The sequence below is a fragment of the Macrotis lagotis genome, chromosome 1 (assembly GCF_037893015.1).
Source record: "Macrotis lagotis isolate mMagLag1 chromosome 1, bilby.v1.9.chrom.fasta, whole genome shotgun sequence".
NCBI lineage: Eukaryota > Metazoa > Chordata > Mammalia > Peramelemorphia > Peramelidae > Macrotis > Macrotis lagotis.
Genome location: NC_133658.1, coordinates 64,631,475 through 64,648,979, shown reverse-complemented (window position 1 = coordinate 64,648,979; position 17,505 = coordinate 64,631,475). Strand labels below are relative to the sequence as shown.

At 41.5% G+C, this 17,505-nt stretch overlaps 1 protein-coding gene across 1 annotated transcript in view; it reads left to right on the top strand.

The window, feature by feature from the left end:
* CMTM3 (CKLF like MARVEL transmembrane domain containing 3) overlaps positions 1-17,505 on the top strand; it is a 40,650-nt gene continuing 23,145 nt past the window's right edge. Inside the window, exon 1 of the mRNA XM_074203143.1 lies at positions 1-144. Within this exon, the coding sequence (XP_074059244.1) occupies positions 16-144 (129 nt within the window). The 5' untranslated portion in view covers positions 1-15. The remainder of the gene's footprint in view (positions 145-17,505) is intronic.

Here is a 17,505-nt window from a genome sequence, read left to right as displayed (position 1 = left end):
ACTCGTGCCGCCGCCATGTGGCCCCCGGCAGACCCCGACCCCGCGGGGGCCCCGGACGGCCCCCAGACAGCGAGCCTGGGAGCTCTGCTCCCCACGCGGGACTTCTTGTGCTCCCGCAAGGGCCAGCTCCTCCTAGCAGAATCGGTGAGTAAGGAGGCGCCGTGGCCCCTCGGCCCAGAGAGGAGCTGGGGGGCCGCCCAGGGCCGGGACCCGCACCCGGAGGCTGGTGCGGCGCCGGAGCGGCCGCGCCCACCCCAGGTCAGCCGCCCATCCCCAGGCCAGCACTGCGAAGGGATGACTCGAACCCAGTCCTGGGGGGCCAGGGGCGGGGTCGCGGCTGGCGCGAAGCCTGGGGGCCGGGGCGGGCCAAGGTGAGGGAGAAAGGGGTCCCGGCTGCGGGCATCCCCACTGCCCTGCCCCAGGACCAGCCGGGGGCTGATGCCCACCCCGGCCCCCGCAGCAGGAGCAGGTGGCCCAAGTGGTTGGACTGCCCAGACAGGGACTGTCAGCAGCGCTGGGGAAGCTGGCACAGAGTGGCAGAGCTGGCAGGGCCCTTGGGACATAGAACGCAGGGCCGGCGGATCGCAGGGAGAAGAGAGAAGATATTTTCAAAAATGGCACAGGGCTGGGTGGCCCAGAGAGAGCCCGAACTCGGGGCTCGGTGTCTCGAACAGTTGCAGGCCGGGGCTACCAACGGCTGAGCCTACCTCCTTGCCCATAGGCATCCAGCCGCAGCCCAAAGCGGGGAGCGGGAAAAGGCACCTAGTGAATTTAGACTTGGAGAGCCTGGAGGAAGGCAGTCGTGTTGTCAGAGCTTAGAGCCAAAGCTCCCCCCCACCCCCACATCCTGGCCTTAGGGAGAGACTGACGGGGGAGACTGAAGTCTTCCTGGGCAAGGCAGACAGGGATGTGTCTGGTGTCCACTTCCTGTGGGGGGGGGGGGTAAGGAGCCTGAGAGAAGGTGGATCAGAATGGGGGGGGTCAGAGGAGGGGGTGTCTGTCACTGTGCTTAGGAGGGCCTCTCTTTAGTTAACCTTAAAGGTAACCCCAGGGGCATTCTGGTGGCAAAGTGGATAGAGTGCTGATCCTGGACTCAGGGGGACCTGAGTTCAAATCCAGTTTCAGACAGTTACTAGCCATGTGACCCTGAACAAGTCACTTGACTCAATTGCCTCAAAAAATAAACAAAAAAGTTCTAGTGACCATGACACTGCCCTCCAAAAAAAATCTATCCCAATCCCTCCAGAAAATTCTTATTTCTTTCATGAGAGCTATTGTGCAGTAATAGATAAGAGAACTGACCTCAAAGCCAGGAAGGCTAGGGTTCAAGTACCACCTGTGTGACTCTCATCTAATCTCTCAGGGTCCTAGGCAACTCTTTAAAACTTAATAAGTTTGGCGGGAGTTTCCTCATCCAGAAGTTTCTTACTCCAGTGAAATCATGAGTCCAGTCTCTATTGCTATCCCTTAGGGTTTTCATAGCATCAAAAACTTTCAAGGACCTGAGGGCGTTTGGTTGAACCTCTTCCTAAACAGGAATCCATGAATAGCATCCCTAGTAAGGACTCGAAAGCTTTCCCTAAAAGCTTGTAAGACATTAACGGCCTCCCAGGGCAAACTATGAACCCCTTTTGGACAACTCTGACTATGAAGGGGGGCCTGCAAAAGAAGCAATACTGGAATTGGATGAGGTGACGGGTTCAAGTCACTGCTTTACCCCCACTCGGTGGATGCTTCCTCATCTGTAAAGTCTATGGTTAATTTTCCAAAAGGAAAACCTCTTTGGCAGAGCACCCTTCTTTTGGCCAGACTTATCCTGCTGAAGCTCCCCGGATCTCCATGTAGTTCTGCTCATCCAGCAGTTTCATTTCTGCAGTTCAGTCTTAGCCCCATTCCTTTGGTGTCCCAACTGCACCCTGAGAAGTCTTTTATAATTAGGAAAGGACAGGGACCTTCTTTGCTTAAGTATACAATTCTGAACCTCATCAACAAATCCAGTGCATTCATGCTTGGGAAATGGCTAGATCCGTGCCTTTTCACATTGTATTTCCTGTGGTGACAAATGAATACTCCTCCCCCTCCCCCATGCCACTCTCTACTCTTCCCACTTGCCAGCCCCCCCTTGCTACCTCCCCTGCCAACCTTCTTCCTTATCACCCTCCTCTTGCTACCTTCCCCCTTGCCACCCTCCACCTTTGCTACTCTCCCTTTTGCTTGCCCTTCCCTCCCATCTCACACAGACACACATGCACACACACACACACACACACACACACACACACATGCACACACACACACACACACACACACGCACACGCACATGCACACACACAACACCACAGCCAGCTTTTTCCTAGTCCTATAAAGGTGAAATGTGGCTCACATTCCTCCTTCCCTTCCTCCTCTCCTAGGATTTTGAAAGAGGGACCGCAGCCAAATTTCTTCTCCTTGAGACATCTGGTTTTTGTTCAGTGAAGTCACCATTAGCTATTACACTTCTCTGCCTGTTGGAGCCACCCTTCCCCCCACCCCCTCTGGAAGGCAACACAAGTCCCACAGTCCCTATGGAAGTAGAGCAGAAGTGCTGGGGCAAGTGTTTCCCTTATGGGGCAATTACCTGTCATTCTGCATCCATCAGAAAGAGGAATTGTGGGACAGAGAAAAGAGTTTGAGCTGAGAATCACAGGTGCTGGATTCAGGTCTCCACTCTGCCACTTAACTGACTGGGCTACTCTGAGAGGGTCACGTTCTATCACTGGGGCTGTCTTGTCCTCTATGAGTTGAGATGGGGGCGGGGGGGGGCATCTTGGTCCAGACGCCTGGCCTCTCAGCTCTGTATTCTTAATCTAATACAGATCAGTTTTCATGAGTGTGAATGTTATTTCTGTCCATACAGATGGCAAACCCTACATGCTTCAAAGGTAGCTAGGTGGCACAATGGGTAGAACTGCCAGGTGTGGAATTAGGAAGGCCTGAGTTCAAATGTGGCATTAGACATTCACTAGCTGTAAGACCCTGGGCAAGTTATTGAACCATTGGCTTTGGTTTCCTCATCTGTAAAATAAGCTGGAGAAAGGAATGGCAAATCACTCCAGTTCCTTTGGGGGAAAAAACTCCAAATAGGGTCATGAGGAGTCAGACATGAATGAAACAACAACACACTTCATTCATTGCATTCACACAACATTCATGCATATCTTTTGGTAAAGTCTTCACAAAGAGCCAAGCTTTACCCCTTTCACCTTTGACATTTTATGTTCTAACATTTTTGTATCTAAGATTCCTTCTAACTCTGATCGCCATTAACCTTCAGAATAATCTGTGTTCTAAGATCCCCTCCGACATGAGCATTCTGTGATTTGTTAAAATCTTCCGAAGTCTTAAGGCTGAGATCTTCCACCCATACTCTGACCAAGTTCTAATCTAACTCATATCAAGGGCTGGAACAAGGCTGAAGACAAGTCATAAAAAGGGCCTCCAGCTAACTCCAGCGATCCTAGGAACAGAAAAAACCAGAGTAACAGAAGTACCAGAGTGGGTTATCCACCTAGATCATGGCAGTGCTGGGAGACAGTTCAGGTTTTTTGACTCCAAACCCAAAGCTCTTTCCACAGTTGCTGTCACTATGGAGTACAAGGGCGGGGTGGGTTTCAACATCTGGCTAGAGTTCATAAAAAGAACCAAGGATCAAACTTTCCCTAAAGTAAAGCCAAACTCTTTCTCCTCCAATGCAATCTATATGAAGCAAGAATGACTTTAGCTCCAAAGACATTTTTAAACTATCTAACATATGCTAGGTGCTAGTGGAAATGGAAAATTTAGATAAGACAGTCTAGTAGGGAGGAAAGTCACTAAAAGGTATGTAGTTACAGTCGTACCTAAGTACATTTAAAAAGATGCAAAACAGAGCCCCCCATCAGTGTAAAAATGAAAGCTTTCAGGGCAGACTTTCTTATTGTTCAATTAACATTTGTTAAGTACCTGCTAAGTAGAGAACTTTAGGGATACAAAGGTAGAAAGGAAACAATCTCTATTCCCATGTTTGTCTCTGAAGAAACAAAATACACATCGAGAAACAAATACAAAATATATATTTTAAAAGCCAGATATAAAGTAACTTTAAAGGGGAAGGGGATGGGGAAGGAAAAGAGGTGCAGGAGAGGTGGAAGGCAGTATACCAGTTGAGTCTGGTATGAAACCAGAAATTCCAAGAGGGAAATATGGGAAGAGAGTAAATTTCAGGCATGAGGGACAGGACAGAAGAATTATCATTGATAGGAGTAGCAAGGCCAGTCTGCACCATAGAGTTCATGGAGAAGAGTAATATGTAATATGCCTAGAAAGTTAGGTTGAAACCAGATTTTGAAGTGTTTTAAATGCCTAATAGAGGACTTTGTATCTGATCCTACAGGTAAGAGGAAGCCATTGAAGTTTATGATCTGGTTAGAATTTAGGAATACTATTTTGGCAGTTTCATGAAACATGGGTTGAAGTGAGGGAGAAAAATGGATAAAAGGAGATCAATTGGGAGGCTATTAAATAGTCCAGGTGAGAAGTAATGAGAGCCTGAACTAGAATGGTGGCCAGGCAAGTTGTGAGAAGGCAATAGACTCGAGAGAGCTCATAAAGGTGAAAATCACAAAGACCTGGTCATCCATTGATCAGAGACATGGGGTGAGGGAAAGGGAAGAATCAAAGGTGAGGGATCGTTAGAAGAATAGTGGTGCCCTTGACAGAATTAGGTAAGTTCAGAAGAGGTGTATGTTTGTTCGGTATTGGACATGTTGATTTTGAATGCCTAAGGGACATCCAGTTCAAAATGTTTAGGAGACATGGGACTAGAGCTCAGGAGAGAGACAAGGGCTGAATATTAAGGGCTGGATGTCATCTGCAAAACAATGATAATAAAACCCAGGATTGCTGATGCACCTCTCACTAAAACTAAGGGTTTAGAGATAGGAGCCCAGAACAGAGCTTGGAGTAAGTACATTCATGAGTGGGTCAGAAGTTTTGGCATCGAAAGACAATTTATTGGGATTTTGAAAAGTTGTTTTAATTGAATAATTAAAGCCAGATGATAAAGGGTACTGAAGAGAAAGAAGGGACCGAAATGCAATGAGTGTAGATAGCTTTTTCTAGGAATCTTGTTAAGAAAGGAAGTAGAACTATAGACTGAGGGGATATCAGGGTCTAACAGGGGTTTCTTAAGTACAGGGGGGACAGGCATATTTGTAAGCATCATTGGACTTCGAATAGGAGATAGATTAGAGAGAGAGATGCAAAGACTGCAGGCCAACCTGCCAGAGAAGATGGTTGGGGATGGGATCAAGGATACATAGAGATTGCAAGGGTTCTTCACCTGGGGTCTGGAAACTTGTTTTTACAAATAATTAGTATTTAATTATTGCATTTTAACATAATTGTCTTCTTTTTCAATCTCATATATTTTATGCATTCTGAGAAGAGGTCCAGAGGCTTCAGCAGACTGACAGGTGTATAAGGATTATATACACCAGTATACATTATCTTGTTGAGGAAAAAGGCCTCCTCTTCATCAGAGACTGGAGTAAAGAGGTAGACAGTGTGTTGGGGTGGGGAGGGCAGGGGTGACAATGCCAAGATGTATAAGATGTGGAGAAGTGAATAGCCTTGATTTTCTAGGTGAGAATAGGAGGTGAGGGAAGAGTGAGTGTTATAGAAGAAAGGTATGAAGTATTTGAGTTGGTAATAATTGAACATATGAAGAAGAAAAGACATAGGGAACAGTGTGAGCAAAGGCAAGAAAAGAGGAGAGCATAGGGCAGGCTTGGGCTATAGAGGATATTTCAATTCTCCTGCAGGCAGGCCTACTGGAAAATGATGGTGTTTGGTTGAGATAGGGAGGAAAGGTCATTTGAGGTTCTGGGTTAGCTTCATACTAAAGAACCAGATATAGGACTGTTATCTTCAACTGAGCCTGTAGTCTCACCACAGTGGAAGGGCAAGATTGTTGGGCTTGGGATCCAGAAATCTAAATTAGAAAGTCCTGACTGTGATTTTAAGCAAGCCATTTCACACCCTGAGCTTCATCTTCCTCATCTGGAAAATGTAAATAAACCCTGCATGACCTAAGTCAGAGGACCCAAACCATCCAGAATAGAGGAAATATTATAAACCTTAAATCATTCTAACAATGGGAGCTCCTTCAACAGCTCATCCTGTAAAGTCAAAATGAGAAAGCTATTGGTATACAATCTACAATTTCTTCTTGAGTCTGGTTGGATGGGAATCCCCACTCTTGTCTCCAGGGAGGTTAAGGGAAGGGAGCAGTGAGGTTGATAAAAATCCATCTTTCAAAACAAAGCTAGTACTTAGGCCTGCTGCTAACAACTCCAGCTAAATGACATCATCTTTCCTCTACTGAACGAGCTTAGTCACAGCCCTTCCCCCTCCACATCCCCTCTTCCTCAATTTGCCCTTCTCCTTGGCCTTCAGATCACAATCCAACATTGTTTAGTTTCCTTCTTCCTATTGGTCATTTTCTTCTCCTTTAAAAAAATATGGTACTGAGAATTTTGCTTTGAAAACCACTGTCACTATCTTCCCCACCACTCCTTTTGATCCCTTCTTTATGGCAAAATCAACACAATAACTATATCTGATAGCAAACCACTCCCCCCAACTGGGGAATAGTCTCCCAGAGGATGTGGGTATAAACAGCATGTTTTAGTGGAATAAGTGGGCCTAGTTTCAAATGGCATTTCTATTATTCTCTGCATTGCTTTGGGTGAGTCATATTCCCTAATCTGGATACCAATTTTCTCATCAATAAAATAATGGGTTAGGATTAAAGATACTTAAATTCCCTTCTCCACTCTAAAACTTAAGAACCAATGAAAATGGGGCAGCTAGGTGGCACAGTGGATAGAAAACTGGCCCTGGAGTCAGGTGAGTTAAATCCAGCCTCAGATACTTAATAATTGCCTAGCTGTGTGACCTTGGACAAGTCACTCATAACCCTATTGTCCTAAATAAATTTTTAAAAAAATTTTGTTTCCACTTTTTTATTTAATATTTATTCTCATTTTGTACAAATAATGTTTTTATACATTAATAAAATATTCTTGTTTAAGAGTAAACAATTTATTTTTTAAAAGAACCAATGAAAACATTCATATGGCACTCTGCTGTTATTGATTCACTTTGAAAACAAAAGAATGAACAACATGGAACTGAAAATCAAAGCAGTTCCACACTATTACACACACACACACACACACACACACACACTCTCAGCACTAGTAACTTATTAATGCTAATTTGACACTCCATTTAACAGCAATTAGCTTTTAGAAATAGATTTTTATTTTTAAAATATAGCAAGAATAAAATTATAAACATTTCCCCCCCAAGTCCTTACCTTGGCTTCTGAGGAAAGCAGATTCAGACTTTGCTAGAACAGTTCTTGGGCAGCACTGGTACCACTAAACTATTTTCCAAATATTATATGACTACTAGGTGAGTTCTCACTTCAGATGGATCCTGAAGGCCACTCTTTGGCCATACCATCATAGAGAAGAACACGTCCCATTACTCTTAGCCATTCAAGTCTTCATCAATTCATTCCAATCCTCTTATAATTATGTACTTTAATTATTTTAGTCATGTCTGACTCTTTGTGACCCCATTTGGGTTCTCTTGGCAAATATGATGAAGTGGTTCTCCAGTTCATTTTACAGATGAGGAAACTGAGTCTAACAGAGTGAAGTGACTTACCCAGGATCACACAGCTAGCAAATATTGAGGTCAAATTTGAACTCAGATCTTTCTGTCTCCAGATCTGACACTCTATCCTCTGTTCCACCTAGCTGTCCTCAAGTTCTGATAGGTCCTATCAAACTGGAAATGCTAAAAGTCTAGGCTCTGCATTAATCATCATTTTGAATATACAATGTGACAGGTATTCTACAAATACTGAAGATAACAAGGGAGGAAGGGGAAGGGAAGAAGCACCGACTGTGTGTCAGACACTGTTCTAAGCTCTTTTTTATAAATATGATCTCCTTTTATCCTTACTGCAACCCTGAGAGGGAGATACTGTTATTTGCCCTAGTTTATAATTGAGAAAACTGAGGCAGACAGAAGTGAAGGGACTTGCCAGTGTGTCTAAGTATTTGAACTGGGGTGTTCTTGGCATCAGATCCTGTGTTCTACCCATTGTGCCACCAGCTGCCTCCTAAAATGGTGACAAATGATGAAATAGTCCATGTTCAGTCAGTCAGTCAAAAAGCAATTATTAAGCATTTAATGATATGATAACACAGCTGAGAATGGGGAACAGGAAGAAAGAAAAAACAAAGTCCTTATCTTCAAGGAGCTCAAGTTCTAAAGAGAAATCAACATGAAAACAATTTCAAAGAGAAAAAATAGATCCCAGTGCAAATGGGATGTCTTCTCAATAGGAGGAGAGTCCTACAGAAGACCTGCAGAAGGTGGGATTTGAGCTGTCTTAAAGTAAGTCAGGAAAGTCAAGAGGCAGAGATGAGGAGGGAGAACATTTCAGACATGGAGGAACAGTCCACAAAAAGATACAAAGTTAGATGAGTGTCCTCTGTGAGGGACAGCAAGAAGGACGGAGTCACTGCACTGTCAGGAATATGGGGGTGGGGTGTAGTAAAGCCTAAGAAAGGTTGTGAAGTGCTTTCCATGTCAAACAGAAGACTTTATATGTGATCCTGAGGTCATTGAAGTTAACTGAGTAAGGGGTGACATGGTTAGATCTTCACTTTGGGGAGATTAATTTGACATTTGAACCCAAGGGGAGAGTCTCATTTCAGAAAAAATAAATAGGAGTCTATTACAAAGTCTAGGTAAGAGGTGATAAGGGCATAAACTAGGGTTTATGTCTGTGTGAGTTAGAGGGGAAGGGAACATATCCAAATGATGTGGTCGGTAGAAAGACAAGCTAACTTTGGTAGGTAACTGATTGGTGGGTGTGAGAGGAATTTAAAATGACCCCAAGGGGCGGCTAGCTGGCACAGTGGATAGAGCACCAGCCCTGGAGTTAGGAGTACCTGAGTTCAAATCCGGCCTCAGACACTTAATAATTATCTAGCTGTGTGGCCTTGGGCAAGCCACTTAACCCCAATGCCTTGCAAAAACCTAAAAAAAAAAATTAAATTAAAATAAATAAAATACTCCCAAGATTGATAACCTGTGTGACTTGAAATCTGGAAGAGGAATGGGTTTGGGGGGAAAGATAAGGTCTGTTTTGAATGTGTTGAGTTTGAGATATCTAAGGGACATCCAATTCAAAATGTCCAATAGGCCATTGACATAATTGTTTTCATGTTGTCTTCGCTTTAGAATGTGAGTTCCTGGAGGATAAGGACTACATTTTTTATCTTTCTTCCTATTCCCCATGCTCAGTACTGTATTATCACATCATTAAATTGTTTTTTGACCCACTGACTGAACATGGACTATATATCATTTTTTGTCATCATATTAAGAGGTTGGTGGCATAATGGGTAGAGCTCTGGACCTGATGCCAGGAAGACCCCAGTTCAAATAGAACAAAGCTTGGGATTGCATATATGGATCTGTTAGTCATATGAATAGAGATCCTACTAAACCCATTCCCAGGAGGTAGAACGGGTGAGGTTACCCAGAGGCAGAGAGAAAAGTGGGCTCAGGACAGATTTGAATAAGGAAGCTGAAAAGAGAAGTTGGGAGGAAGAGGAACCAAGAAGTAGGTGGAGAGGGTGATGGACAGAGTCCTCTTGAGGCTACAGAACAATCAAGAAGGATGACGATTGAGAAAGGGCCAATAAATTTAGATATCATCGGTGACTTTGGCAATGTACTGAGGCTCTCTTACCAGCCTCAGTTCATTCTAAGATTTAGCATTCCTCATACTAATTTTACAGGATCATGTCACACTATTACATTCATTCTGTTACCAGGTATTGTTTTCATTATCTTTACTTAGTATCTTGCTTGATGACTTCCTTGTTTATTCATATCAGTTTCTTCCAATAAATCTCATTTTTCTTTATCATTGAAGTTTCCCTTCTTTAGAATTTCATTCTTGGTCAACTCTCATTCCTTCTGGGTTGATATTCTCCAAAGCAAGAGATCCTGCCCTTCCTTCCTCTGAAACTTTTGAAATCTTCTTCCCCACATAGTAGCAAATGACTATTGCAATCTATTATTTGGTAAACTCCAAGATTGTAGCTTCTGAAATACGCAATCACTATTTGACAAAAACTGCTAGGAAAACTGGAAAATAGTCAATAGACCAATATCTCACAGCTTATATCACTATAAGGTCAAAATGGGAATGTGATTTAGAAATAAAGGTGGTACCGTAAGTCAAATAGTTTACTGTCAGATCTATGGAGAGGAGAAGAATTTATGACTAAGTAAAAGAGAATATTATGAAATGCAAAATGAATAATTTTGATTATATTAAATTAAAAAGGGTTTGCACAAACTAAGCTTATGCAATCCAGATTATAAGGAAAGCAAAAAGCAGGGAAACATTCTTACAGTCAGTATTTCTGATAAAGGCTTCATTTCTAAAATATAAAGAGAGTTGAGGCAAATTTATAGGAATACAAGTCATCCCCCAGTTGATAAATGGTCAAAGAATATGAACAAGTAGTTTCCAGATGAAGAAATTAAAGCCTTCTATGGTCATACAAAAAAATGCTCCAAATTATTCTTGATTAGAGAAATGCAAATTAAAACATCTCTGAGGTGCCACCAATCAATCAGATTGGCTAACATGACAGAAAAGGAATATGATAGCTATTTGAGGGGATGTGGAAAAGATGTTGTTTGGCCTTTGTTCTTGAAGAAGACCATGACATCAGGGAGGCAATGCCATGACAAGCACATGAATTGGATTGAGTGAAGGGTGTTGTGCTAAATCAACAGTCTCACTTTCTCCTCTGGAGCTATCTTGGTCCAGTGGCAAGATAAGAATGGGGACAACTGGAAATGGCCCTGGATGTGAGGCAATCAGGGTTAAGTGACTTGCCCAAGGTCCTACAGCTGGTAAATGACCAGATTTAAACTCCCATCCTCCTGACTCTGTCAGGGCTTTATCCATTGCCAATTGTTGGTGGAATTGTGAACAATTTGGAAAGCAATTTGGAACTATGCCAAAAAGATTATATAACTGTGCATATTCTTTGATCCAGTAATACCACTACTAAGTCTGTATACCAAAGAGATCACAAAAAAAAGGAAAAAAAATCATATGTACAAAAATACTTAATAGCATCTCTTTTTGTGGTGGCAAAGAACTGGAAATTGAAGGGATGCCCATGAATTGGGGAATGGCTGAACAATATGTGGTATATAAATGTAATGGAATACTATCATTTTATAAGAAATGATGAGCAGGCAGATTTCAGAAAAACCCATAAAGACTTTCATGAACTGATACTGAATGAAGTAAACAGAACCAGAATGTTGCACACAGTAATAGCAACATTTATCACCTATGACTGACTTAGCTCTTCTCGGCAATGCAGTGATCAAAGACAATTCTGAAAGACTTGTGATGGGAAATGGCATCCTCATCCAAGGAAAGAATTATGGACGATAAATACAGATTAAAACATACTATTTTCACTGTAAAAAAAATTTGCTAAAACCTAGTGGGCATATCAGCCATGCCCAGCTTTCCTTTCCTTCTCTATCACAAACTAAGATGAAATGATAAGCTTCCTCCAGGGTTTCCATTATTTGCCCCCCAAAGTATTCCCTCTCTGTTAAAGAGAATCAGATCCAGAATTGTTGGTTAAACGCTCAACAAAAACTGACTGGGGTTTATTATATGCCAAGGAAATTTAAAAAAATATGATGCCTCCAGGAGCACCCATTCTAATGGGGGAAACTCCATGTACTTACATATTAAATACAATGTAAATGGAAGGTAATCTCAAAGGAAGACACTAGCAGGGTGGAGAGGAAGAGGAGAAGAAGGAGATGGAATAGGAGACAGGAAAGACCTCCTGAAGGTCCTGGGTTTTGAGTTGAAGAAAACCAAGAGGCAGAGATGAGGTTGGAGAGGAAATTTAATTTCCTCTTGTTGGTTCCTCTAGCTTTGAAAGGATGAAATTATCGCTGAGGTAAGATAAAAAGTAATTAGCTGGGGTGGCTAGGATAAAGCACTGGCCCTGGAGTCAGGAGTAGCTGGGTTCAAATCCGGTCTCAGACACTTAATAATTACCTAGCTGTGTGGCCTTGGGCAAGCCACTTAACCCCGTTTGCCTTGCAAAAACCTAAAAAAAAAGTAATTAGCTACTTTGTTTTTTTGGGGGGGGGGAGATAGGGAGGGAAGGAGGCAGAGACAGAGAGAATAATTCAACAGATGTCTGGATAACTGGATAACTGAAGTCTCTCATCACTCTTAAGAGGCTTGGAGTATCTTTTCCAAACTCTTCATCTTATTACTCTGCCCATCCCTGCAATCTTCTTTATTCTTCAGGTACAAAATCATTCCTGTTTCATTCTCCATTGACCTTCATCCAAATACTTCCCATCATTCCTTTCTGATTTCTGGAATTCCTTAAAAAGTATTATATAAATTTTAGCTATTGTTATTAGTCTTCAGTGCTTCAATTCAATCAACCCCTACCCTATCCCCATCTGTCTTTCCATAGCCAAAGACAGGTCATGAGTTTCATCTCAACAAGTTTCATTGGAATCTATGAGGTCAAATTTGCCCTCATTAGGACTTCTGGTTTCCTAAACTTTTAGCCATGGTTAAGTTCTTGTTTCTTTTGCATTTCTGAGTGTCTCAACTATTTATTCTTCTTCCTTCTTTTGTGGTTATCTATAATAACTGACTTTGGGGCTAAACATAGGCAGTCCTAACACATAACAGGCTTAATAAATGGTTGTTCCCTCCCTTATATTTATTACTTTAAATTTATTTAGATTAGATGCCACTTTTTTAGCCAATTGTGCTTTTCCCAATCTGAATTTTCTCTCCTGCATCCTTTTCCCGCAGTGGAAAACACAAGCTGAGCCTCTTTGGTATTGTTTAAGGTTTAATCATCATTGGTAATACTTTTTCATTTTCCTTCTGGAAGTGCCATTTGTGCTCACGTGAATCATCAGAAAGAGGTAGTTGTCATCTGGTTTGTTAGGTCTTGGAAGGTTCTCTGTTGTGTCTTGGCTATGAAGACAACAGATCTGTCTGTTGTTATTAGGGCAGCAAATTGCTGGCTGAGCAGCAGTATTCCTGAGCAGAGAATCACCACTATTACTAGTCTTTTCTTCCTAGTCTTTTAATTGGATGATCACTTATCCAACAGTTTTTGAGATTCTCCTCAAACATTCCTAGGAGAGTGTGCAGCTTCTTACTCCTCAGAACAGCTAATTGTCTCCTCTTTAGGCAGAGCCTCAAATCCATATTTAAGTGCTATTATACAAATGTCCTTTTACCTCTTTCTCCATTCGCCATCATCCCAGAAAGGGCCCTTCCTCCTTCCCTCCCTCTCCCCCATTGAAGCTTTACTTGTTACCTGTAGGAAATCTCCATTCCCCTTGAGTCCCTTCCCATTCTTTTTCAGGGACATTAGCCAATGCTTAGAACATAAATAATAGCTATTTGGCTGCTGGAAGACAATAATGTTGTTGTTGGGAAAGATGCAGACATCAGCACCTGCAGAGAAGTCACTGCACAATTTCCTGGACACTTCTTCAGTTGAGATTTTTCAGCCTTGTTTCTTGAAAGAACCTTGTTTACAACTTAACGCCCAAACCCAGGTGAAAACTTTTACAGTCGATGATCATTTCTGAAGAACCTGACAACCCTATTCAAATTCCTCTGCTTGTCTCCAACACAACTGACAGTCACAGCAATATCTACTTCCCCTTACACCCATCTCCAATTATTTTCACTCATTTGCCTAACCTCCAGTCTATTCAGTCACTCTGCTTATCCCTTCCAGTCAACATTTATTAAATCTGTTTTATACTTTCTTTTTTATATCCTCCTTCATTCTCTTTAATCCTGCTTCTCTTATAACCCAGAAGGAGAATCTAAACCATTATCTGGGCCTAGAAATTGCTCTTCAAATTACCCTCAATTTATCACAAATTTTTGTCAAATTCCTTTTCTCCAAATTCAACTTTTGACCTATTTAATAATAATAGTAAAAAAATATTCAGTACTTCAAGACCTGTAAAATACTTTACAAATGTAAAAATGCTTTACAAATTTTATCTCCTTTGATTTTCACAACCAACCCTGAATTGTTGTGCAATTATTGCCCCCATTTTACAACTGAGGAAATTGAGGCAAACAGAATTTAAGTGACTTGCCCAGGAGAACAGAACTAGTAAGTGTCAGAGGCAGGATTTGAATTCAGGTCTTCCTGACTCCATATCTACCATGCACCCTAGCTGCCTGGTACAAATTTCTCTGAGTCCCCTATATTCTTATTCTACTTATTCTATTTTAATTTTAGAATATCAGATCATGGAATCTTAGAGCCCAAATTCTATTATTCTGCTCAAGGTCTTTCCCTGCTCTTCTTCCCACAGAATCATATAATAGATATTTTGTAATAATACGTGAAATGCATTGTTTTTGCATTAGATAAATGTTAGTCATTGGTACTGAGTAAGAAGTCCTCTCAGTGATGAAATCTGGATCCTTCAATTATTAAAACATGTTCAAAACCATATTATGTTAGATGCTGGGAGAGATGACATCATCAGCAGCAATGACAAGAATAATTCACTTTTCTTTCAATAACTCATTTTTCCCCCCACCATTAGTTCTTTAAGCTTTTTCTCACTTCAACTCTGTGAGGGAAGTAGAGAGTAACTTAGTATTAGTAACTTCTTTTTGCAAAAGAGCAAATTGATGCTTGGATTAGTTAAATGACTTGTTCAGAATCTCCCAGCTAATAAGAGGTTTCTTGACCCTAAGATCAGGATCAGTCTCTACCAGACTACACTTACAAGTCTAATGTGTTGGATACAGGATTCAAACTTAGGTCTTATGATGATAAGAAAAAGTGCTCGTTTTCCTGTATCCCCATTATGTCTGAGCCCTTCGGTCTATCCTGGCCTGGGTGTGGGGAAAGAGGACACCAAGAATCGCCACCATAATAAGAGATCAGGTGTTGCTTTCTGAAAGGGAGGATTGGACCTTGGAAAGGAGATGTGTAGAGCTGACATCAAATATGATGACAAAGACTGGAGGGGCTTGGAATTCACTGTTGATGGACCTGTGAAATAGTTCAGCCTTTCAGAAAAACACCTGGGAACTACAATCATAAAGTTAATAAATTGTGCTCATCCTTTGACACAGCAATACCTCTACAGGTTCTGTACTTCAAAGAGATCAAAGAAAGAGGGGAAAGACTCATAGCTAGCTAGCTAAATACAAAATCTGCTTGCATCAGCAAAGAATTGTATATTGCTCATCAATTGGGGAGTTCTGGTATGAATGTGATAGAATACCGTTGTGCTCCAAGAGCTGAGGAAGGAATTCTTTCCCAGCTACCTAGGAAAAATTGAATGAAACAACACAGGATGAAGTAAGCAAAACCAGGAGAACAAGTTATACAATAACCACACTATTGTAAAGACCAACAATTCTGAAATACAAAAATCAGTCATAATTCCAGAGAACTCACAATGAAATATACTTCCCACCCCTTGATAGAAAGGCAGGCAATGAACACAAAGTGCAGAGGGACATGGTTGGTGCAAAGATTTGTTTTCTTTGACTTGTATTTTTGGAACATTTGAAGAAAGGGGAAGAGAGAAAAAGTAGAAAAACTTAAATAAATCAAAAGAACCACAACAAAAGAAGTCAATTGGAGCTTCACAGTAGTAGCGAAAGCATCTAAAAGCATCCTGCCACCCCACCTCTTTCCACCATGCAGCTGCGAAGGGAAGGATGTGAGAGCAAAGTGATACCTGGGCTTCAGATGCTGTTAATACATCCTGTTGCTTTATGCCAATGATATAGATTAATATAATATATATTTATACATTATCTACAACATATTATATAACATATACATTATGTAATACAGACTATATAATATTTATATATAATACACAATATTATATATAACATTATACTATAAACTCCGTTAGCCAGAGCAGATAAGGACCATGGATCTAGAGCTGTAAAGTACATTCTCTAATTCAACTCTATTATTTTTCAGAGAAAATTAAGGGCAGACATGGGAAGTATCTTGCCCAGAGTTGTACAAAAAGTAAATACCAGGACTGGGACTTAAAAAATGTCTTCTGACTTAAAATCTTTGCCCCTTAGCTCCTTATTTGTTACCTACAAATGTACCTGTTTATTCTCATACTTCACAAATCTTGACTTGACCATTCTCTCAATATATCATCCCATATCTCCTCTTCCTTTCAAGCCAAACTCTAAGAAAAAACTGTGTAGTCAGTGCCTCAACTTTCTCACTTCTCCCCATCCCAGACTGGCTTCCCTCTTGCTACTCAGTGAGAAACTGGTGATGGATTTAACTATCATTTCTATCAAGATGATTTCAAAATCTAAATACCTGTTAAATTTCTCTAACCTGAGCTTCATTCCCTCTCCAACCGTATGTCCCATGGTCTGATGTCATGATCTTCTTTGAGAACAAGGGACAAAAACATTAACATCAACAACAGATGAAAATGGAAACTAAAACAGTATTCCTTATAATTTCACTTAAATCCAGCCCATCACCCAATCTTCCTATTTCTGTTTAGTGCACCACCATTCTGGTTTACCTATGTTCGCAACCTATGGAATTCTTTACTTTTCCTGCCGTTCCCAATCAGCTGCCAAGTCTTACTGATCCCACCTCCTCAATATCTTTTTTTTTAGGTTTTTGCAAGGCAAATGGGGTTAAGTGGCTTGCCCAAGGCCACACAGCTAGGTAATTATTAAGTGTCTGAGACCGGATTTGAACCCAGGTACTCCTGACTCCAAGGCTGGTGCTTTATCCACAACACCACCTAGCTGCCCCTCCTCAATATCTTTTGCAGCAATTATACAACCACCCCAGTCCAGACCACCTCTTGTCTAGACCAGGAATTCTCAAAGTGAGGTGCTATCTGGATCCTTTGGGGAGAGTGGATCTGTGAGGTCAAAAGTACGCTCAAAATAATCCTAAGATGTTTTCATTTCTAATATGGTAAATATCAATTGATATAATTCACATCAACACAAGCTCTTTGGGGTGAAGGGAATCTTCAGATTTTAAGAGTGTAAAGGAGTCCTGAGACTAAAACAGATTATAATAATGACTTCCTATTTGGTTTCCCCTCCATTCTTTACATAAAACCTGGGTCTAACCATGTGGCTCCTGCTCAGGAAGCCTCCCTGGCTTCCCCCTGCCTTTAGGAGAATGTACAAACTGGTATTGATCACTTCAGTGCCAGCACAGTCTGGCTCCAGCTTTCTTTCTTTTCAGGTAGATTACTCCTTTACTCTCTCTCAATCACTCCATCTCCCCTTGGCCACAC